The sequence below is a fragment of the Sceloporus undulatus genome, chromosome 3 (assembly GCF_019175285.1).
Source record: "Sceloporus undulatus isolate JIND9_A2432 ecotype Alabama chromosome 3, SceUnd_v1.1, whole genome shotgun sequence".
NCBI classification, from domain to species: Eukaryota; Metazoa; Chordata; class Lepidosauria; order Squamata; family Phrynosomatidae; genus Sceloporus; species Sceloporus undulatus.
Window position 1 is genome coordinate 182,299,418 of NC_056524.1, and position 24,509 is coordinate 182,323,926.

At 41.4% G+C, this 24,509-nt stretch overlaps 1 protein-coding gene across 1 annotated transcript in view; it reads right to left on the reverse strand.

Annotated features, from left to right (window-relative positions):
* Positions 1-24,509, reverse strand: part of BLNK (B cell linker) — a 161,026-nt gene that overhangs the window by 135,737 nt on the left and 780 nt on the right. The window contains 2 exon segments of the mRNA XM_042460459.1: positions 13,549-13,611; positions 21,595-21,677. Coding sequence (XP_042316393.1) covers positions 13,549-13,611; positions 21,595-21,677 — 146 coding nt within the window.

A 24,509-nucleotide genomic window follows, 5' to 3' on the forward strand; every position in this document is an offset into this window, starting at 1 on the left:
GCCAACTTTAAGTCAGAAGCAATGAGAGAGGCATCCAACGCCTCCGCCATTACTGTTAGACTGGATCAATTTGAGTCAGTAAGTACTGAGGACGTGGACAAGCTCCTTAGTAGTCTGAAAAAAACGACTTGCCCTCTTGACCCTTGCCCATCCTGGCTGGCTGTCCAGGGGGGTGATATAGTCAAGCTGATGCTGAAAAATATAATCAATGCATCCTTCAGGGAGGGTACCCTGCCTTCTTGTCTTAAGGAGGCAGTGGTCAGACCACTCTTAAAAAAGCCCTCCCTGGACCCTCTGGATAGAAATAACTATAGGCCAGTCTCGTTGTTACCATTCTTGAGCAAGGTGATTGAGAGGGCGGTCGCCAATCAACTACAGGCAGTCTTGGATGAAGCTGATTATCTGGACCCATTTCAAACCGGATTCAGGGCAGGATACGGAGTTGAGACGGCCTTGGTCGCCTTAGTTGATGATCTCCGTCTAGGCATCGACAGGGGAAGTGTGACCCTGCTGGTGCTCTTAGACCTCTCAGCGGCCTTCGATACCATCGACCATGGTATCCTTCTGGAACGCCTGAGAGAGTTAGGTATCGGAGGCACTGTTCTACAGTGGTTCCGGTCCTACCTCTCGGGCAGATTCCAGATGGTGGCGCTAGGAGACAGTTGCTCTTCTAAAAGAGAGATAAAATTTGGTGTACCCCAGGGCGCAATATTGTCTCCTATGCTGTTTAACATTTACATGAAGCCGCTGGGAAAAATCATCCGGAGACATGGGGCAGGATGTTATCAGTACGCTGATGACACCCAAATATATTTCTCTATGTCTCAGACTGATGCAGTGACTAAGGATGGCATCTCTCCTCTGAATGCCTGTCTTGGGGCGGTAATGGACTGGATGAGGGAAAACCGACTCAAGCTGAATCCAGGTAAGACGGAGGTACTTGTTATAGGAAACCCAAGCCCAGGTATGGAATTATGTCAGCCAGTTCTGGATGGGGTCACACTTCCCCTGAAAGACTCTGTCCGCAGCTTAGGGGTGCTCCTTGACTCGTCACTTCACCTGACAGCTCAGGTAGATGTGACAGTCAGGAGCACTTGTTATCAGCTTTGGCTGATACGCCAGCTGCGCCCCTTCCTGGAGCAGGGAGACCTTGAAACAGTTGTACATGCGCTGGTCACCTCTCGATTGGACTTCTGTAATGCGCTGTACATGGGGCTACCCTTGTGCCAAGTTCAGAAACTTCAACTTGTACAAAATATGGCAGCCAGGTTAATTACAGGTACTCGTCATACCGATCACATAACACCGGTTTTGAAATCCCTTCACTGGCTGCCAATTAGTTTCCGGGCAAGGTACAAGGTGTTGGTGATTACCGTCAAAGCCCTACATGGCTTGGGTTCAGAATACTTAAGAGATCGCCTACTTCCATACTGTCCGTCCCGCACTCTAAGGTCCTCGGGGAAGAATCTACTTCAGCCAATAAAATCTAGGCTAAGTTCAGTCACCCAGAGGGCCTTTTCCATCGCAGCTCCGAAGACATGGAATGACCTGCCGAAGGAGATCCGTGACATTTCTACTCTTACAGCCTTTAAGAAGGCTCTTAAGACGGATCTCTTCCGGCAGGCCTTCCCTACCTAGTTCTACTCCCCATTTACTGTGACTTATGTCACTCTGTCCACCAATTCTTCTCTTAAATTTAATGAGAAGAATTAAATTAAAATTAATTAAAATAAAATCCTTGCCTCAAGAAGAAGAGCCCTCCCTCCATGACATCATCATCAGACCTGAGAGGGAGTGAAAAAGAGAGGCCCAGCTTCCATCAGGCCTAACTGTGAATGTACTCACTTTGCTCTCTTTAATTTTATTGTATTTTATTTATTTATTGTATTTTATTTTCTTTATTTTTACTGTTGTAACCCGCCTGGATTCCTTGTGATTGGGCGGGCTATAAATAAATCATTATTATATATTATTATAGAATCATAGAATCGTAGAGTTGGAAGAGACCACTAGGGCCATCCAGTCCAACCCCCTGCCATGCAGGAAATCCAAATCAAAGCATCCCTGACAGATGGCCATCCAGCCTCTGTTTAAAGACCTCCAAGGAAGGAGACTCTATCACCTTCCGAGGAAGTGCATTCCACTGTCGAACAGCCCTTACTGTCAGGAAGTTCCTCCTAATGTTCAGATGGAATCTCTTTTCCTGTAGCTTGCATCCATTGCTCCGGGTCCTGTTTTCTGGAGCAGCAGAAAACAAGCTTGCTCCCTCTTCAACATGACATCCTTTCAAATATTTAAACAGGGCTATCATATCGCCTCTTAACCTTCTTTTCTCCAGGCTAAACATCCCCAGCTCCCTAAGTCGTTCCTCATAGGGCATGGTTTCCAGACCCTTCACCATTTTTGTGATGATTCAATAAAACAGGCAAGAAAAGAACATCAAATAGCAAGTGACAATTATGCAACGCCTGGGAACGCTGCCCTGAACAGGATGGTCTTCAGCACCGTTTTGAAGCTGGTTAAAGAAGTGATGGCTCTTGCTTGTGGGGGAAGAAGGTTCCAGGAGTGAGGGGCAGCGAGTGAAAAGGGGTGAATCCAGGATGGGGCAGAGGAAATCCTGGGCTGGGACAGCAGACCTTGACTACCGGAACGGAGGGCCCGAGTGGGAAGGTGAGGAGAAATAAGGTCTGATAAGTATGGGGGGGGGGCAGCTCATGGAGGGCTTTAAGCAGGAGCTTGTACTGAATGCAGAAAGGGAGGGGGAGCCAGTGAAGGGATGCCAGCACAGGAGAGATGTGGTCAGAGTGGTGGATGGAAGTGATAATGCGTGCAGCTGAATGCTGGACAGAGATTAAAGGACGGAGTTGAGAAAGAGGAAGCTCAGCCAGGAGGACGTTACAGTAATCAAGTCGGGAGATCACTAGGGCATGGACCAGGATCTTGGCAGTAGAGGCGGAGAGATATGGTCGGATTTTGGCAATATTGTACAAAAAGAATCTACAGTGGTACCCCGGGATACGAATGCGCCGGGTTACGAATTTTTCGGGATACGAAAAAATCCCATAGGGATTTATTGCTTCGGCTTACGAAGGTTTCTTCGGGTTACGAAAAAACCGCGGCGCTATTTTCCGCCACCGGAGGGCAGCAGAGAGCTATTTTTCCATTAGCGCCTATGGGAATTCGGCTTACGAAGGTATTTCGGGTTACGAAATTAACCGCGGAACGAATTAATTTCGTAACCCGGGGTACCACTGTACAAGCCTTGGCAGTGGTCTGGATCTGAGGGATACACGACAGAGAAGAGTCTAGATAAAACCAAGACTGCGGGCTTGCTGGACTGGTTGAATAGAAATGTTGTCCACAGAGACAGAAAAGGAGTGTTGAAGGGTGGGCTTAGGAGGAAAGACAAGGAGCTCCGTCTTGGACATGTTGAGCTTCAAACGCCGATGGCACATCCACTGTGAGACAGCTGTGAGGCAAGACGAGACTTGCTGTTCAAGCCTTGGAGAAAGGTCAGGGGCGGAAAGATACAGCTGTGTGTCATCGGCGTACAGATGGTAGGAGAAACCAAAAGAGCTGATGAGTTTACCTAAGGACAGTGTGTAGAGAGAAAACAGGAGGGGACCCCGAACAGAGCCCTGGGGAACTCCAACAGATAAGGGAACAGAAGAAGTCTGACCACCTGCAACCACTGCAAAAGATCTGCCAGACAAGTAAGATCTAAACCAGTCAAGAACAGTCTGAGAACCCAAGGTCAGAGAGTATGTCAATTAGGAGACAGTGATCAACAGTGTCAAAGGCTGCAGACAAATCAAGAAGGATGAGAACAGAGTAAAGGCCATTAGCCTTGGCCTGTAAAAGGTCATTAGAGATCTTAGTGAGAGCTGTCTCTGTGGAATGCCTTGGACGGAAACCAGACTGAAAGGGATCGAGGATGGAGTTGGCTTCAAGAAACTCAAGACAGTGTGAATAAACAACCCATTCCAGAACTTTAGAAAGAAAGGGAAGAAGAGAAATCGGGCGATAGCTAGACAAAGAAGAGGGGTCAAGAGAACCCTTACTCTAAAAAACCCAAAAAAACAAAACAAAAAAACCTGGATTATATTGCAACTTTTGAAGAAATGAATTAAAGCAATGCAGTTAATTAAAATTGGTGGGAATTTTCCTATGAAAATAAAGATGCTTCCAGATGCTTGAGTTTGTGGGTGTGCATGGTCCAATTGCCTTGGCTCACTCATGGGATTTCCCAAGGTACCTAGATTTCTAGTGCTTGTAGCCATAGGGCTTCTAATGCTTCCAATCAAAACTCTTCATCCACCAACATGTCCTTTCTTGAAAGGAGTAATGGGAAAGCACAGACCAAAGGGTGCAAATAAAACAAATAATAAAACAAAACAAGATAAAATAAAATATGGGAAGAGAACTATAATTCCCAGAATTCTCTTGCTAACATGATCAAAATCTATGGGGAGCGGGTGTCCTGAGAATTTTAATCCAACAAAGAAATGTTTCCAACCTCTGGCACTAGCAGGCAATAAATAGAATATGACATTGTCTCATCCCCCTGTAAAATTCCATGAGTGTGTTGGGGAAATTGCACAAGAGAACCTCATTTGGAAGCATGCACTTTGTCATCCTCACTTTGTAACTCTCTCACCTTTCTCCCACTGCTTCTCCTGTTTTTGCTGTTATCAGTGGAAAAAACAAAATAGCTGTCCTGTGCTTTCTGGGCTATGGTGCTAGGAGTTTCTTCTGAAAGTGCCCTAAGTCCATTTCTGTCACTTTCTTACTTGAGGGTGGAAAAACAAACTGAAGTTTGGACTTCATGACTAAGAACCTATATAGAATCATAGAATCGTAGAGTTGGAAGAGACCACAAGGGCCATCCCGTCCAACTCCCTGCCATGCAGGAAATCACAGTCATAGCATCCCTGACAGTTAGCCATCCAGCCTCTGCTTAAAGACCTCCAAAGAAGGGAGTTTATTCCACTGTCGAACAGCCCTGACTGTCAGGAAGTTCCTCCTAAGATGTGGAATCTCTTTTCCTGCAGCTTGCATCCATTGCTCCGGGTCCTAATCTCTAGAGCAGCAGAAAACAAGCTTGTTCCCTCATCAGTATGACATCCCTTCAAATATTTAAACAGGGCTATCATATCACCTCTTAACCTTCTCTTCTCCAGGCTAAACATCCCCAGCTCCTAAGTCATTCCTCATAGGACATGGTTTCCAGACCTCTCACCATTTTAGTCACCCTCCTTTGGACACGCTCCAGTTTCTCAATGTCCTTTTTTAATTGTGGTGCCCAGAACTGGACACAGTATTCCAGGTGGGGCCTGACCAAGGCAGAATAGAGTGGCACTATTACTTCCCTTGATCTAGGTACTATACTTCTATTGATGCAGCCTAGAATCGCATTGGCCTCGTTAGCTGCTGCATCACACTGTTGACTCATGTTCAACTTATGGTCTACTTGGACTCCTAAGAACCTATATTGAGCTGTTCCATCTGCAAATTCTATATCCTTCCCACTGCCCCAGCCATTATCAAATCCTGCCATGGACATCTACTTCTTACTGGTGGGGAGGGAGGCATAGGCAATTCAGATGATGAAGGCGCAGCTCAGTATAGCTTAGAGGGTGGAGGAACTGAGGTTTCATTTGCAGACAGAGTACACTCTACTTTTGCTTCCTCTTGGAGACTTGACCAGCTGCATCTTCATCTTCTGAATTGCCTCTTTCCTCTCTCCCCATCAAAAACAACAGCAGCAGCTGTGACAGCTGACAGGAGGGTGAGGTTTAGGACAGGTTTAAAGGGCTAGAGAAAAGCTCTTTGCATACCATTCAAAGATTTATTCACACATGTAAGCTACACATATATGCCACTAACAAGATGCCATCCATGTGTTTTCCATGGGATACCTGTAGATGCATCCTGCTTCATTCATTTTAGAGGGTGCTGCAGGCTCACCTATGCAAAGAGAAAATCCTGTGGACAGGTGCTTTTCCATTGCAGGAATGAGACAGTCCTTCTGGGCTTTTAAGTATGAATTTCCTTTTCCTGTTTCAGGAGCCAGCTGCCATTTTGGGTCCCTGGTCCTTAACACTCTGCTCAGGTCCTGCAGGCTTGACTGTGGCCTCCTTGAATCTAGCCATCTAGTATGCGGTTTTCCTATCTTTCTACTGCCCTCCACCTTTCCTAGCATTATTGACTTTTCTACTGAATCATGGCTTCTCATGACGTGGCCAACATGTGATAGCCTCAGTTTAGTCATTTTGGCTTTCAGGGAGAGATCAGGCTTGATCTCTTCTAGGACCCATTTGTTTGTGTTTTGGCTGTCCATTGTATTTTTAGTACTGTTCTCCAGCACCACATCTCAGATTGATTTTCTTTCTATCAGTTTTCTTCACTGCCCAACATTAACATCCTGGGGAACCATTTAATACCACGTGAATGCTTAAAATTGCCGCAGTGTCGAACAGGCTTCATTAAAATTGTTAGAAATGGCAACACCACAGCTTAAAGGATTCAAAGCCACTGAAGCACCCAGAGCATGTTACCTTCATGTTTACATCTCAGTTGAAGATATCTTCGTAAACCTTAAGAACAAAAGGGCTAGACATCAAAGGATATTTCTTTAATCTATATTTAATGTAAGAATGAGTTAGTTATAGTTCTCTGTTTATTTTGGCATTTACATCCTACCTTTCTTGGATAAATCATACTCAGTGTTCTGAAATCTGCAATTTTGGTTGATTCATTCGGTGTCAGGACACTTCAGCATTGGAAGTGCAAAGACAAAATCTATTTCCATGTCTTTCTGCAGAAGTTTAGAAGTCACTCTCTCTCTTGGCTGCTATGACAATCCCCTTAATGAGTCTTTAAAATGCTTTTAGAGTTTATAAAATTGAATATTGTAATATTGAAGTGAGTATGAAGGAAAAAATATTCTGTTCCCTTGACCTTTCAGAATAAGAAGAAAAGAAGGTTGAATTGTTGCTCCAGTCATAACATCTACATGATCAGAGTTTTAAGGCTGTGAGAGTAGTGTAGTGGTTATAGTGTTGGATAAGAATCTGAGAGATTAAGGTTCAGGTTTCCAGTGAATGATAAAACTCTCTTGATGATTTAGGAACTATCACAGGCTCAAATCCTATTGTTATTGCTGGCTGAAGCAGACCCAGTGGGTCAAAGTAATTTACCAATGTGTTTAAAGTAATTTACCTGCCTATGGGTCTATTTTAGTTGGGAGTGAACAATAGAATCCCAGTCATAGGTTTGTTGTGAGGATAAAGAGGAGAGAAAGAGTCTTGTATATCAGTGCTGCTTGGGGTGGCTGGTTCATGAGCCCCTGACTGCAAGTGCCTGATGAGTTTTCAGATAAGAAAGAAACAATTGTAGCTAATGGACACAAGTACTGGTCCTTAGCCCATTGTAAACAAATGACTGCCAGTCCCCCACACCAGGTAGCTTGGGAAACACTGAGGAATGTCACTATGAATTCATTGGAGGAAATACAGAATTTACAAGGCATGAATACAGAATACAGTGGGAGGAAATCTGCAGAGAGTTAAATTTGACTCAAGCAGCTGATATGATGGTTTCCCCTGAAAACCAGAGCTTGGAACCATTACTTTTTTTGGACTACAACTCCTGGAAATGGCCAGTGGCTGGGTGATTCTGGAAGACATTGATCCTCCCCAAGTAAGGCCCTGTACAGACAGGCCTGAAAGGCTGACCTGGTGATGGAGTCGGGGTGTTGCACCCAGATGACATACACTCTGACTCCACCCTCAGGGTGCCATGATGCCACATGCTCCTCCACAAGGCACATGGCATAATGATGGTCCTCTGGCACTGCGTCCATATGATGCAGTGCCGAAGGACCACCATATAGTCGCCGTGGTTATGGTGCCCTTTCAAGGGCACAAAAAGGAGCCTCTTTTTGCAGTTCCTTTTTGTGCCTCAAAAGGCCGGATCAGGGCCATAGCATGAAGTTGCCACAGCCCTGATCTGTCACCCCTGATCAGGGTGGTCTGTCAAGCTCCTAACTTTTCCCAAACTCTGTATGAAACTGCCTGAGGACTAATACCCACCCCCTAACAACCTGAAAAATCATACTTTACTGAAACATTTGTAGATAATCTGTGCTTTCTATAATTATTGTTTTTGTGGATGAACCTGAAATAGTCTGGGGATTGACCTTTTCGCCTCACTTTATTATTTGGCTGATTTCAGTTTGGTGACATTTTAATCATAGATAATACATACACAGCAATAAGTAGTATGCTCTGTGTCTGCTCTATGTCTTTCTCTTTTAAAAATGGTTAAGGATAGATAAAATATGTTTGATTTCTATAGGTTCACACACTGTTGAAGGAATACATACATATATTGTTCTTTTATACCTTAATTTCTTTAATAAGATATCACTGAGGAATACAAATGTAGTCTTCTATAAAATAATTTCCTCTTCAGCCTGGCTTTAAAACATGTCTCTATGTTCCATTTGCTTTAAATGCAGGCTAATAAGTCTCCTTTTGTTACCCTTGATTGTTATACTTGCTTACTTCTCCACTTTTAAGAAAATCCTTGTGAGCTTTGAAAGCTTTAAAAACACTCTGTGTAATGGATAATAGTGCTTCAAAGTAATCTGTAAAGTGTGGAAATAAAGAATAGCACTAAGATGAATGTTAATCTCTAAGCATATACTGAATACTGAAACTGCTTTGGGTCAGAAGAAAGCAGTATTTATAGTTGCAACTTAAAAGACATAATCCCTTACTTTCTGTCCCCCCCCCCCACCTTGCAGTAGCTGCCATGTTTAGAGCATATTAACTAGGACACAGTTGTCACTAGTAACATCTGGTAAGCATTAATAATGAAGCTTCTTCCTCTTCTTAAAGTATTATCGGTGTTGAGCACCTTTGTAAAGAAACACTCAAGCTACATCTTGACAGCATAGTTGTCCCCCCCACCTCCCAGATTAGACTCACTGTGGACAGCAAACAAAAGCTTCTGTTTTACTTTTTTTTTTCCTGCCTGAAACAAACTAGGAAAAGGCACACTCTCTCACAAAGCCAAGGCATATGGTGGCCACAGGTCTACATGTGAGGGGCATATCATACCACCACTTCAGGAAGAGTTGCCCCTATCTTCTTGGAGCACATGGTGCCCATGGCACAGAGTATCCTAGTTTAGTCAGTTATGCCACCAGAGAGCCCAGCAACTCTCACCAGTCTAGCCAATAGCAAGGAAGGATGGGGACTGCCAGGGACGTAGCTGGGGAGGGATCTTGGGGTCAGGACCCCCCTTCCATTAGAAAAATGAATGGTGTGTGCTGCTGCGCCGCCGCACCCAAGCCCCATTATAATGGTGGCACTTAGTCTGGACCCCCCCCCCCTTCCTAAAATCCTGGCTACGTCCTTGGGACTGCCATCTTAAAATACCTGGAGAGCCACAATATTTTTACCCTTGCTCTATCCATCAGCATCATATTAAAATGCTGGTTTGGCATGCTTGTGAAAGAGCTTCAGAAAACCCATGGTCCTTTCACAGAAAAAGGAAAATGATCAGTGTATGAAATTCCTTTGATCTTGGGTATCATGTGTTTTGCTGCAGACAAAAGCAAAAGCATTATTTCCCAATCTCTTTGATACAGTTATGCTCAGTGGGCAGAGAGATGTTCCAGGAGTGCCTTGCTTAGTTTTCTAGGAGAGGAGCTTTACGGTATTTTGTAATACAGTGGGCCCTCAGTATCCAGATTTGGTATCTGTGGATTCAAGCATCCATGGATTGAAATTAACAAACATTTGTTTTTTGGTTTGTTTTTTTTAATTTAAAAAACCCTATGATTGATTGCAGCCAGGCTGAGAAACAGTTTCAGGGCAGTAAGGGAGATTGCCATGGAACCAGGGACACATTCTTGCTGCTTTTGCTGCAATTTGACACATCAGCCTCCTGCTTTGGGAGTTAAGAGGAAGAAGATGTGGATGGTTCCTTGGATTCCTCCTGCATCCCAATGCCAAAGCTGCACATAGTTTGCACTTAATTCAGCAGTAGGGAGAGGAGGGGAAATCTTGCCCTTCCTAGTAGGCTCAGGCAAAAGCAAGCATCTGCTCCTACTTTGTGTGATTTTCCTTGTTAATAATTTTTGCCTCATTAATAAGTCTTGTCCACACTTGTCCTGGTTTTGATCTGTGGAATGTTGGAGGGTATACATTAACTGAAGATGCTTTGGTCTATTTTATAATACAGTGGGTGATTACTTTTGTTGTGAGGTTTTAGTACCCCATGCAGTACCAGCTCATTTTCAATGAGCATGCAGTCTTTGACGCATGGTCTGACACAAAACCATAGTTTATATTTTTATGGTGTTACTGAGCTATCTTCTCTCAGTAATGACTGTTTGGTTCATATTCCAAAATGTATGTGCTTTGAGAAAAATGAAACCATTTGTGCCTTCCTGTTCTGGCATGTAAAACCTTGGAATTGGTGTAACAGTTTCCCAATTTGGAAAATGTCTTCCAAACCAGTGCTGTGTCTAATCTAGTCTAAATTAAAAACAAACAAAATCAAGTGTACTGGCCAGAACTCTACACTCGTTATGATAATTAAAGCTAAATGCACACATATGTTAGCATTTCCTTTGCAGGATTAATCTGGTCACAATGTTTGAGGACTCTGCAATTTATTGAAAAATGTATGTAAGGAAAGTGTCAACAGATGGAAAAAGAGGAGGGATGGTATGGATGAGGGAGAGGTGTAGGATCATTTTATTAGTCCTCTAAGTAATCCTGTTGTCATGTTCTCTGGTCCCCAGTCTCTATGTGTTTTAATATTGGTTTTAATGATTGCATGGTATTTTAATTATTATTATGATGGTATTGTTTGTTGTGGGAGAGGGAGGGAAGTGATGTAGAATTTTATTTTGTATTGTATGTATTACCATGGTTGTAAGCTGCCTAGATCCAGATGGAATGCCAGGGTAAAAATAAAATCATCATCATCATCATCATCATGGAGCAACGGGTCATGCAGATGTATAGAGAGAGGGTAAGAATAAAAGTTTACATATGGATTGATCCATTCTTCATTTATAAGGCACATGCTTTACCTGTGAGTATTTCATCAGTAAGGAAGATCTTTCTAATTGGAAGCATTTCACCATTATTTTAAGAAAGAAACCTAATATTGGACATGGGTTGCATACACCAATTCTTATGGGGAGAAAGAAATACATAAATAGGCAGTAGTAGGGATGTGAAAATCTGCCAAATACATTCTTGTTGCATTTCTCAGAATCCCACAGACATTCTCATTATTTTCCTTCCTACATTGCAAAATGTTCTTGCATATTTCTGAGTATTTCTACTCTGCATATGCAGGTTTATAAACATTTTGCTAATATCCATATTTTTGTGTGTATTTTCTTCACTGGTATGCACCTTTTTATGTGCACATTTTTAATGGTGCATATTTTTTTGTTTTATACATTTCTGAAATTTATTCCTGAACGTCTGTTCATCTCTCCCCTCCCAAAAAACCTACAAACACACACACCACAAGCCTCCAAAAGGTATGGCTTTTCAAGATATATTCCTTTCCAATACTATTTTATGGAGTTGTGAAGAAGATGGTGATTTCATTACAAAAGTGTAAATCCAACAGCTCTGTCTCTAGTTGGTCCCATACATTTAACTGAACATGAAATGAGCTTGACCACCTGCAATCAATTTCCATGTTCTCCCCAGAGAGAATTTATATGACTAGAGGCAGGGAATACAACCAAGCAATTTTCTTCTCTCATTCATGTTTAGCTGAAATCAGAGTTATTCTAGTTTGGTTCCAATTGAAGCCAATAAACATTTACAGCTGAACTCAAATTTAAACCTGCCTAAAATTAACCTGTTAAAACTGATGGCTCTTAAGTTAGTTGTGATGTTCATTTCAATGGATCTGCTTGTTACTCCAATGTCACATCCCAATCAACCATCTCAATTATGATATTAATTTAATATTAAAAGGGATGCTGATGTGGCTAACTTTGAAAAGGAAACCCCACTGTGGAGACCTGGTTGTACCATATTTGGAAATCCAGATGGCCGCAGAAAGGGAGGAAGCAAAAGCACCCACCAAAATGAGATTGCTCAAAGACATCAGCATAATTCCTTTCTCTGTGGAGGGCAATGATGGGATTCTGGCCGAAGAAGGTGGTTGTGCATACATAGACTAAGGACTCTTCTCCAATAGTAGTAGTTTCTTTTGTCTGAGATATTCATGCCAATTGTCTGAACATTTTTCTCCTTTGGAAAAACCATTTAGGAGTGACGTAATCCATTCATCCTGATATGGCTGCCCTAGGACATGATTTTGAGTATATATACCTAGGCACTAGCAATTTGGTTTAGTGTGAAGCAGGACAGAAACTGTGTTTGACTTCTACTAGATTCCTCAATAAGCTGGCCACCCCACTTGCTGCCACAGCTGTTGAGCCACCTCCATTCTGGACACCCCTTGATTGGAACCATGATTCAGGATCCATACAGTATTATCATTAGCAAGGCCTCCACTTTTCACCTTCTCCCACCTTTGCTTTGGTAGTTCTTCTGTGAGTGCATGAGCGTGTGTGCATGAGTATGTTGATTATTTTACTAATAAACTAGTATGCATTTTCCACTAGGTGTTTATGCGTGTGTGTATGGCAATTGCTGTTCCACCTCAGGAAACACAATGCCTTTGACCATCTTGGTTGTATCACCTCTCATTCATGTTGTAGGTTCATCCCTTCCAGGGTGAAACTTGTACACTGATGTCCTGTGACAAAGGGGAAGCTTGTTTCCAACTTAATTCTATATTCTAAGCTTAGGAAAGATCCTGCTTTTTGGACTACAATACCCAGAATCCAAAAACTGAGTGAGGAATTCTGGTAGATGTAGTACAAAAAAGAGCATTTCCAAACTCTGCCTTATGGCTATAGATTCTTAGGTTCAGTCTCATTCTTGTTCTAGCAATCCAGTTCCCTGGGACCATGCTGGTTGCCGACCTGAGTCCTGAACTGATAAGATATTCAAAACTACCAGTGCATCTCACGTTTGGACTAAAACTCAGGGCAAATTCACCCTCCCAATTGACATGAAAGCTGCTTGCAAAGGAGGCCAACTTTTCAAATCATGTGGAAACAGCCTCCACTGACTAAATAGACTTACCTTTCAGAGCACCTCCCTTCATGTGTAGAGAGGGTGACCGAAATGGCAACAGAGTTCTGGATCTATTGTCATGTTTGGACCAAACATGTCATGTGAGATTTTGTTGCTTGCCATTCTCTTTACAGCACAACCAGAAATGAAAGCAAGGATGATTTATAAATTTATGTGAAGGCACATAGGCACAAGAACACATAGACGTGACACTGATGTCTTCACCATCTCTTAAACCAAATTGTGTGGGATATTTGATCATTGCTATTACTGAAAGCAGTTGTATACTTTCATGAAAAGAGAAGTAAATCTATTGTTCTTTTCTGTAAGGGAAGTTATTAAAATTACTTACCAAAAAACGAGCACCATCTATCTGCAATTTTACTGCTGTCCTGGCACAGTCATGCAACCTACACTGAAAGGAAGAAAAGGGAGAGATGAAGCAACATTAGGTAATATTTAGGTTAGCATTGGTCCTCCAGATGTTATTGGACTGAAATTCCCACCAATGCTAGCCAGTTTGATCAATAGTCAGGGGTGATGGGGGTTTTAGCCCAGCAACATCTGGACAACTGCATAGGTCCATCCTGCTTTAAATGGATGGCTTTCAGACTCATACTAGTTTGTAATTTTGGAAGGTAAGTCCTGATGTATTCAGAGAGCATACTCATTGGTAAGTGTGCATAAGATTGCAGTGTTGGAAGGTAGTAACTAATTAAATATATATTACTTTGAATTACCATGATGTCTTAGGATGATGGGGCTTGTACTTCAACATGCCTGAAGGGAAGGCTGGACCAAAAGCAAAGACATATTTTGTAGGTTCTTACACTGTCAAACCCACAGCCCAAGTGGCCTTTGGGCAGAAAGTTGTTCCCTCCAGGGTGCTGTAAATTCTGTTAGAAATTACTGGCTGCAACCCTGCATGGTTCACAAAGGCAGCATCTCCACTGGAGAAATAATGCTATATGAAAATGTGTTAACTGCCATGGCTCAATGCTATGGAATGCTAGGATTGGTAGTTTTGTGAGATATTCAACCTTCTCTTCAGGGAGCTCTGGTACCACAACACTCTAGTGCCACAATAAACAACAAATCCCAGAATTGATACATAGTAGTTAAAGCCGTGCCAAACTACATTATTTCTGAAGTGCAGATGCAGCCATAGCAATAATGATGTAGCTTGACATGTTTTCTCAACTGGCCAACATAATCTAGCGATAGGTTATGGCCCTCCAGATGTTTTGACCCACAATTCCCATCAGCCCCATACAGCATGACCATTAATTATGGGAACTGAAGTCCAAAACATCTGAAAGATCAAAGGTTCCTGATGTCTGCCACAGGAGATCATGGAAAAATATGTCTGCATTAGATTTTTCCAAAGCATGTTTGCCACATTCCCATTCTTTTAACAGTTATACGGCTATTTAGAAATTCTTTCAGGGCTTTCCCACATGCTAATATTTCCGTAAGTATATTATTTCCTTGATTTCCCCCCCCCCCCCCACTCATAGTCTATCATGCATTGATAGACATTTTGCATGTCTAGGTTTAAAGAGGAAGTGAGTAGTAATGTAAATTTTAGTGGTGGGAATATTCAGCAAATTAGCAAAAAGCAAACTCAGGGGAAAATATAGCAGTATCATCAGTGTTGAGCGCCAGGGTGGTTTAGTGGTTTGAGTATTGGACTACAACTCTGGAGACTGGGGTTGTAATCCCTGCTCAGTCATTAAAACCCATTATGTGACATTCTCTCAGCTTCAGAGGAAGGTAAAAGCAACCCCCCCCTCTGAACAAATCCTGCCAAGAAAACTTTATGATGGGGGGGGGGCGCAACATAAGTTGGAAACTACTTGAAGGTGCACAGCAACCACCACCACTATTTTCATTGATGACTATTTTTAAAGAACTTATATATATCATGAATGAGTACGGGGGGGGAAACCATATAGGAGAACACACACACAGAAAGAGAGAGAGAGAAAGAGACTGACTCAGTATCATTGTAAAATGTTCAATGAATTCTATGACCCAGTTTTGGAAATGTTGTTTGAAAAATATATTTGTGCACACACAGTTGCATAAAATTGTTCCACCCTTACCCCATAACCACTTATCCAGAGGAGTAAGCCTTCCTGTATGAATTAGAATTGCAGCAGTTCTATATGAAGCACAGATAGCCAGATCTATTGTGAGATGAAACATTTGTAAAAAGCATGGAAACATATTCAAGGGTAGCTGTTCTGGCCATGGAGAAAAATACAACAAAATCTAAATTTCAGAAGATCAATACTTTATTGAGTCAACCCCAAATGATAAATACATTTCTCTATCAGTCAAAGATTAAAAATTACACAGCAGCAAAATGGTGACAGAGTATTAGAGTTAGCAATCCTTGCTCTAAACATAGGGTTGCACATGCATGCATGCATGCAAATACACATAGACGAGAGCAGCTCTATTTTCAGCTGTGAAATGTTGGAGGGTATGGTTTAGGCATAGCTAGGGAGAATTATCTTCTTGACTGCTGCAGTCCCTAAAAGGAAACTTTTCCAAATTTTGGCTTTAGGCATGTTATGAACTCTGAGCATTGGCTCCATCCCTACAATAGCTGTGCGATATCGATTATCCTTACAAGGTTGTTGTCACACAGGAATACACACCTGTACCCCTTCAGATGTTTTTGGCTAACTTGAGGAGAGCAATACTCCAAAACAGGAAAACTCTATCTGCACTATGATATATAATACCCAGGGAAAGCTACAATATATAAAAATAAGGCTTTTGGCCTAACAACTCCCATCAAGTCCAACCAGCATAAGCAATAGTGAAGGCTTTCAGAGCTGTAGTCCACAAATCTCGAGTCTGGAGGGCCATAGTTGTCCATCCAGCCTTCAGTGATCAGAGGCAGAGCAATCTAAAACCTTGTTGGAGGTCAGCTGGTAGGGATAGAGGTGGGTTGAAAGTGCAACTCTGAAGTCAATACTTTATGGCTACTCTAGAAACTGCTGGGATGTTAATGGAAAGTTCTACAGGCACAGGTCTACCATCAATGGAAAAAGGGCTTTGCAGATGCACTGGAGCCAAAATCTCTTCGCTCTCCTGCCTTACTGCTGGATCAGCTCCCATACTCACTCCAGTTTTTAGCTGCTGTAGGTATTTTTTGCTTCCACCAAATTCAATGGGAGGAGGTAAAAGTCACGAATTGTGATGCTGGGAAGGGATAAATAAACAGCAAAGCATTAGAAGAGAATAGGAGGATCATTAGAGGGTGAGGGGAGTGTGGACCACACCAGGTGACACTCTAAGGCAGAGATTCTTAAACTTTGCTCCTCCAGATATTTTGGACTTCAGCTCTCAGCATTCCTTACTGTTGCCCAGCTGGGTCTTCTGGGAACTGAAATCCAAAACATCAGGATGATCAAAGTTTGGGAACCACTGCTCGAAGGGGAGGGTGGCATCGCTGCTCCCCAAACATCTGCTTTTGGACAAAAATGGGCTGTGGCATTAGCCTGCATTCCTTTAAAATGCTGAAGAGATGGTGTGAGGCTCAGTGGAAAGAGAAAGTAGAAGGTCCAGGTTTTTAAAATTAAATATTACACACACACATATATATATGTTTAAAATTTCTTTAAAAACATCACATCTTACCAAAATTTTACTTTAACCACATAAACCTATATACATGTAAATACAATCAGCCCTCCACATTTGCAGTTTTGACTTTTGTGGATTTGATTATTCACGGATTTGATTAAGATGTTCATTCTAGGAATCTCTAGGTCCTCCAACGTGACTGTGTTGTTATTATTATTATTATTATTATTATTATTATTAACCTTTATTTATAAAGCGCTGTAAATTTACACAATTTACAACTGTGTTGCAAACTTCTGCCAAATGTCATGCTGGAGGACACAGAGATACTTAGGGGATTATCACACCTGAGGCTTACTGTGGTTAAATCACCAGTAAAACGCTCCAGAAGCAGCGGGGTGTGATAGCCGGTCACATTTCTGAGGCGTCATTGAAGCATCCCCTCTCCTCTCCTATCGACAAAGTGTTTGCAGAGCAGCCATTTCTTCAATAACGGGAACTTCCATTATGAAGAAATGGCTGCTCTGCAAATGCTTTGTCAATGGGAAAGGAGAGGGGACGCTTCAGTGATGTTTCAGAAGTGCGACCAGCTATCACACTTGGCCTCTTCTGGAGCATTTTACCAGCGATTTAACCATGGTAAGCCTCTGTGTGATAACCCCCCTAGAGAGAACACCTCTCTAGACATTTGTAGGTCCTCCAGTACAATTTCATGGTCAGTCTCAGGCAGATTTTGACCACAGAATTGCCCCAGAGGACTCAGAGATTTCTAGAGAGATGTTCTCTGAGATAAAAAAAAGTGTATTATTTGTACTTTTTCCACTTTCATGAGGTCCTGTGGTCCTAACTCCAGTGAATGTGGAGGGTCCACTGTACATTTGGGGTGTGCATATGATATTATAATTTAAAAGTATATCTTTAATTTTGCTAGTTGTTTGTGTCACAACTATTGCCATTATATTCAGTGATATAGGTGAATTACAATTTATGCAGAACATTAGTACCAAAAACATTACTGAGGATTCTCTATGGTGTGGTATGGGAGAATACAAATGGGAGGCGCTTTGGAACCCATGGATTGGAATATAGCTTTCCTTTAGATCTCACACTTTTCTGAATTTTTCGATGAAGTTCTTGGCTCAAAAATTGCATATGAAAATATGTATATTAACAAACATTTATTCATTTTATTTAACTAGTTTATGAATATTTTAAATCACTTACATCTACTGACTTTAAAATGGTGTAAACAAGTAATAAAACATGTAGTATAAAACCACTATGTAATTTTATGGATTTTAGATGAAATTATACCAGTAGGCTAAAGCAGATGGTGTTTTGGCTAAACTACATCAAGAAGGGCTGCACAAAGAGAAATGCCTCTAGCAGGCACCTAAAAAGGAGAAATCCTGGTGTATATTAAATACCAGAGGGAAATTTCATAGAGCATGCCACTGGCTAAGCTAAACTATATTGGGAAGGGTTGCATAAACAGATGTACCTCTACCATGTGCCTGGAAATAAAAGTTATTGCCACATATCTAATATAAGAGGGAAGATTATTCTATATAGTGGATTTCACCACCCTAAATGCCATGTCTTGAACAAGTGTGAGGCGGACATTGAAATATGGCATATCTAAGTGAAAACAGCAAACAAAATAACTTTAACTATCACGACTCTATCCTATTGAATTCTGGGAACTGTAGTCTGTTGTGGCACTGGAACTTTTTGACAAAGAAGCTTAAATATCTCACAAAATTACAGATCCCAAACAGCATTAATTCTGCAATGGAGATATAGCCTAGGTTGCACCCCTCTCTGTTCTCTTTTTTGGCAGGTGATGCATTTGCTGTTCACCTAGTCCTTTGATTTGTATCTATCTGTTGCTGAAAATCTTTTAACTGGGTGTGTTGTACCTGTATTTGTATTTCTTCTATAATTATTATATTTTAACTGTTTTAAAGAACTGTTTTAAATTAATATTTTGTGGTGAGTGTTTGATTCCTTTTTAAACTTTTGTACATTATTTTAACTATATTTTGGGGTTGTTCCTACTACAGTTTAATTTGGATCTCGATCCAGTTTAAACCACCATGGTTCCCACTTAATTTGAATCTCTGAAGCTATTCGGAAAGGGGGGGCATGGTTATTACCCATTTTTACCCATTTGACCTGCATCAAAAAGATGTTGGTAAAATGGGGTGTTTTTTGGGCTGAATCGATTTATTTGGAAATAAATCGATTCAGCCCAAGTGGGAACCAGGCAAAGTCTAATTGGATTCGAATCCACACTGGTTCCCACTGGCAGTGGCTTTCCCAACCATACCACTATGCTCCATCCTCTTTAAGAGAGGTGCTTAAAGGTTCAAGGAGGCTTGGAACCTGGGTATAGTTAGGGGCTCATGGTGGAATGAGGGTATTGCTCACCATAAGAATTTTTCTTCCCATGAAATTTTCATTACTCATCACCATGTATAGATGTGAGAGCTGGGCAGTGAAAAAAGTTGATAGAAAGAAAATCAACTCATTTGAGATGTGGTGCTGAAGAAGAGTGTTGAAGATACTATGGACAACCAAGAAGACAAGTAAATGGGTTCTAGAACAGATCGAATCCAAAAAATCCCTGGAAGCTAGGATGACTAAATTGAAGCTGTTGTACTTTGGCCACATCATGAGGAAAAATGAATACTAGATGCCAGGAAAAGTTGAAGGTAGTAGAAAATGAGGAAGACCACATGCCACTGGTGGCGCAGTGGTTAAATGCCAGTACTGCAGCCACTCACTCACCAACCATAAAGTTGTGAGTTCAGTTCCAGCCAGGGGCTCAGAATTGACTCAGCCTTGCATCCTTCCAAGGTCGCTAAAATGAGTACCCAGCTTGTTGGGTGCAATTAGCTTAAACATTGTAAATCGCTTAAGGAGTGCTTAAGTACACTGATAAGCAATATAGAAATGTACTTGCTATTGCTATTGCTATTAGACTCAATCAGGGAGGATGCGGGCCTCAGCCTACAGGACCTGAGCAGGGAAGTGGATGACAGAAGATCTTAGAGATGTCTCTTCCACAGGATCGTCATGAGTTGAAGTCAATTCGAGGGGAGTTAACAACAACAACCCTAAATTTCTAGCATTGCAGTATCTTAAAACTACCATTGAGCATTTAGCAATACAATTTGGGTAGCCAAAGAAAAGAGGCAGACAAAGTTACCAAGGCAATGCAAACATAGCAAATATAAGAGAGCTAGATGCAAACAATTTCCACTGTCTCATTTGCTTCATTGCTAGAAATTTGCAGACCTAAGGAACATTTCATGGGGGGTGAGCAAAATTCTTATTTGGGGAGAAATGTTCTCCTTTTGCCCCCTCTCCCAGCTACACTCCTGTCTAGGAACTTTAATATTAAAGTCTACATTGCTCAAGCAGCCTTGCATCCAGGTTCTCACTCCTAATGGCAACATCAGAATAAAATAGTTTTGGCTGTTGAACAATTTCAAAAGTATCCACACCTTGCTGTAAATGTGTGTGACCTCCCCTGTTGAAGGACAGACATTGAGCTGTGCTGGACCAGACTTGGCAATTGTACTTGACCAAGACGAGCTAATCCAGTGGCCAAAGCAAGTTCCTTTCAGGCCCGTGGTCACTCTGAGCATCTCCTTTGCCTGTGTCCCAGCTGGTATCATGCAGGCCAGACTCTGAGATGCTGGAATACTGATACACCACCCACCTTTTCATTCACACTGCAATTGGTAGATGGGAATCAGAGTGGCAGTAAACACCATCAATCTTTGGGGAGGGCAAATGAAGAGATATCTAGAGTCCCATCTCCAAACATTTCTCTTGTGACAGCATCATAAGCCCCAGACACTGTGAGCATTACAGTGCCTTCATGGCTATTAGTAATTCTGTGTAATTATATTTTCTTTTCTTTTCTTTAAAAAATCTGAGCCCAATGAAAGTCTTTCTGTTTATTGCATATTACTGGATTATCTCTGGGTGTGATTATTGTATATATGAGCTGTATATATTACAGTGTGGTTAAATGGTTGGAGATCTGGGTTCAGTTCCCTGCTCAGCCATGGAAACCCACTGGATGACCTTGGGCCAGCCACACACTCTCAGCCCCAGAAAACCTCCTTATAGGTTCACCTTAGGGTTGCCATAAGATGGAAATGACTTGAAGGTACACAACAATAACAACAGCAACAACAATAACATATTACAGCAACTATCTGGAATATGAAACATTCAAATGTTTATATTTCCAGACAAATGTGAATATTCAGAAATTAAGAGATAAGTAAAATGTTACAAAACCATGTCTGCATTGCCTCCCAACTACTGGTCACTCCTAAGACAATTTTCACTGCCAATGCTTTTTGCATTTCTGTTCTGACCTGGCCCACTGGGTAAATGGGGACCACAACAGCAGTAAGTAATTATCAATCCTTGCGGAGAGCAGATGAAGAGACATGTAGGGCCCCCTCTCTGAGCGTTTCTTTCTTGACATCATTGCAGTGTGTGTGAATGAAACACCACCAGCAGCATAAGCTCCAGCCACTGTGAGCTCTGACATATTTGCCCCATTTACACCATTGACAATACAGCACTCCAACACATTTTATTAATAAAACCTTCATGCGCCTGATGCTTTGTGCTTTCGGAGTGGCTTGATGGATTGAAACTGCTCATCTCCAATTACTTCCTGGAGTTAAAGCAGAAGGAAGTACAATTAAAAAAAAAAAAAGAATTTATAGCATGAATCCCAATTGACTAGAATCTTATATGAGTGCTGTACCTGTCTCAGCAGATCTGCAACCTGGGAAGCAGTCCAATTCTCACATTCTTCTCGAAAGGGTAGTTTTGTTGCCATGCTGGGGCCTCCAAGAAGCAAAACTAAATCTGCTTCAAGTAATGTTGAAACTGTTTGCTTCACTAAATATCATCAACTGAATTCTGGAAGTCATTAGAGGAAGTTGCCTTTGCAATTTTTTTTCCTCCTGTGGTCATCATTGGTTAAAACTAACATATCCCATTACAGTAGCTTCAGAGTTCTTAGTTGTTCAGTGGAATAATGTTCTTTTCCCCTTCTTCATTTTGAAAAAAAACAAAACAAAAACCCTCAGCCCAATGAAAATTATTCAGCTTACTGAATATCTCTGGATGCCCTTTGTGTGTGCTTATTGTATATATTATCTGTATCTATTACAGTGAATATCTGGAAAATGAAACTATTAGCTGCTTATATTCCCAGGCAAATTTTGTGAATGCTGAGAAATTAAGAAAGAAATTTTTAAAAAGTCACAAACATATGTCTGTATTACAATGGGCCCTTAGTATCTACTGGGGTTTTGATCCAGGACCTCCCATGAGTAAAAAAATCTGTGGATGCTCACGTCTCATTAAATACAGTGGCATAGGGAAATGGTGTCCCTTATATAAAATAGCAAAATCAAGGGTTGCTTTTTGAAATTTATGTATTTTTTAATATATTTAAGCCATAGGTGGTTGAATCCATGGATAAAGAATCCATGGATGTGGATAGCTGATTGTGCCACCCAACTACTGTTTGTTAATGGCCACTGATAAGACATTTTTTTTACTTCCAGTATTTTTTGCATTTCTAATCCATCTGACCCAACTAATTACTGTTACCCACAAGCAGGAATTCATCAAGGGGTCAATCCTTATTTCTAGTACAGTAATTGGAATAGGACAATCTCCCCCTCAATAATTCATCTGTAAGTGTACATGTTACTACCTGATGTTTGTTAATGACCACTATTTAAGAAAGGAATGGTCAAAGTGTGGCCTGTGAGTCACATGCAGCCCTTGGGGCCTCAGAGTGCAACCCTTGAAGCCCCCAGACCTGTCCAAAATTAGCAAAAAATTGGATGATTTTGCATTTTCCAACAGCTGAAAACTAATGCAGAATGCAGAGGTTTTGCCCCATCCTCAAGCATCCCATCCTCCCGCCAAAAAACTAAAATGAGGGGCTCAAAATCTGATAAAACTGCAATTGGAAGTGGCACAACATGTAAACACATGCAAATGGAGGCAATGCCCATTGCATCTAATGAACTGAACTGCAGCTCATAAAACTGTATGTCAGATAAACTTTGCTGGCCAACACATGCCAGGTGCTGTAGGTTCTATTTCAGAGGATGGAATTAGCAAAAAACACCTCTGTGTATTTCTTGCCTGAGAAAACCCTGTGAAATTCATGGGGTTGCCATATGTTAACATGGAATTTGAAATTGAAAATGTGCACACATGCATGCGCACACACACACACAGAGTCATTAAAGTGCCTTTAGACTCTTGGTTGTTTTTGCTGTGGTATACTGGAATAGCAACATGCTTAGCAAACAATAAAACAGGTTTTATTACTATACACTAGTATATGATAGAAATGTAACAAAATAGGTAACCATTTTCAGGATGCACAAAATGTATTAGAAGTGATGAATGTGCACATCAGTCTTGTCCATCTGCTGTAGTTTCCATCTTTTGAGGAACTGAGAATGGCTTTTACTAGGATTGGGGTTTTTCGTGTATGGGCACTCCACATTGATAAATTTACTCACATTTCCCCCTGGTTTCATTTCAGTGAGAAACAGAAACATTTTTTTTATTCTACTGGATATCTGGGGACCAAATGGAAGAGCAGTTTTATAATGGCTCGTGCTATTTTTTGTTGTTATCTATTATTTGGAGACGGCTCTAAGGCCCTGAAGAGTAGAAATTCCTTTATAAGATGTAGACAGTGCTCCAGCCTCGAAGAAGAAATCCAAGGTATTTCTCCCCACTTTAATTATTATAGCTCTATCCCAAAGGCATTCTGGGGTCTGTGGTTTGGAGAAGTACTTAAAATTCTAAGCAAGGGATCTTTCATCTACAGTGGGCCCTTGATACCACTAGATAGACCATGGATGCTCAAATCCCATTATATACAAAGGTGTAGTAAAATGGTGCCCCTTGTATATAATGGCAAAATCAAGATTTGCTTTTTGGATTTTTTTTGGAGGGGAGGGGGATATTTTCAAACTATGGATAACCATCTGTGGATGCAAAATCCGTGGATACAGAGGACCAATTGTACTCCCCTGAATGCCAGATTCCTTAGAACAGAGCCATGCCAAAGTGGTATGAAGCTGATAGAAATGTGAAGTGCAGATATACTTTTGAAATCCTACTGTTGAGTCCTCACAGGTACCATAGAGGTTTCCTTCGTGGCTCCCTCTGTAAGGTGAGAGTTTTGTCCCTGTAAGGGTAGGAGTAGAGGAAGAGGATTACTGGAAGTGTGGCTGGAGTGGGTAGGATGTGGATCCACAGAAGAGCCAGCTGCTATCCCTCCCCAGCATAGAAAAGCACCTTGAATAGTTCAAATGAATTCCCATCCATTGCTAGATGGGTACACACACAAATGCACACAGTGGATCACAGAGAAGAGAAGAGGAGAATTCTGACTGTTTTGTAATATCTATCTTGGTGATAAGAGTCCAGCAGGGGTTTGGATAGATGACATACTACAGTATTGGAGGACTCTATCCTTATATTTTAAACTATTTAATTGATATTTTGAGGCTATTTTTGGAGACTGAAAAACTTAAGACAGACAAATACACTTTCTGAACCCTAAAAAATATCTATCTATCTATCTATCTATCTATCTATCTATCTATCTATCTATCTATCTATCTATCTATCTAT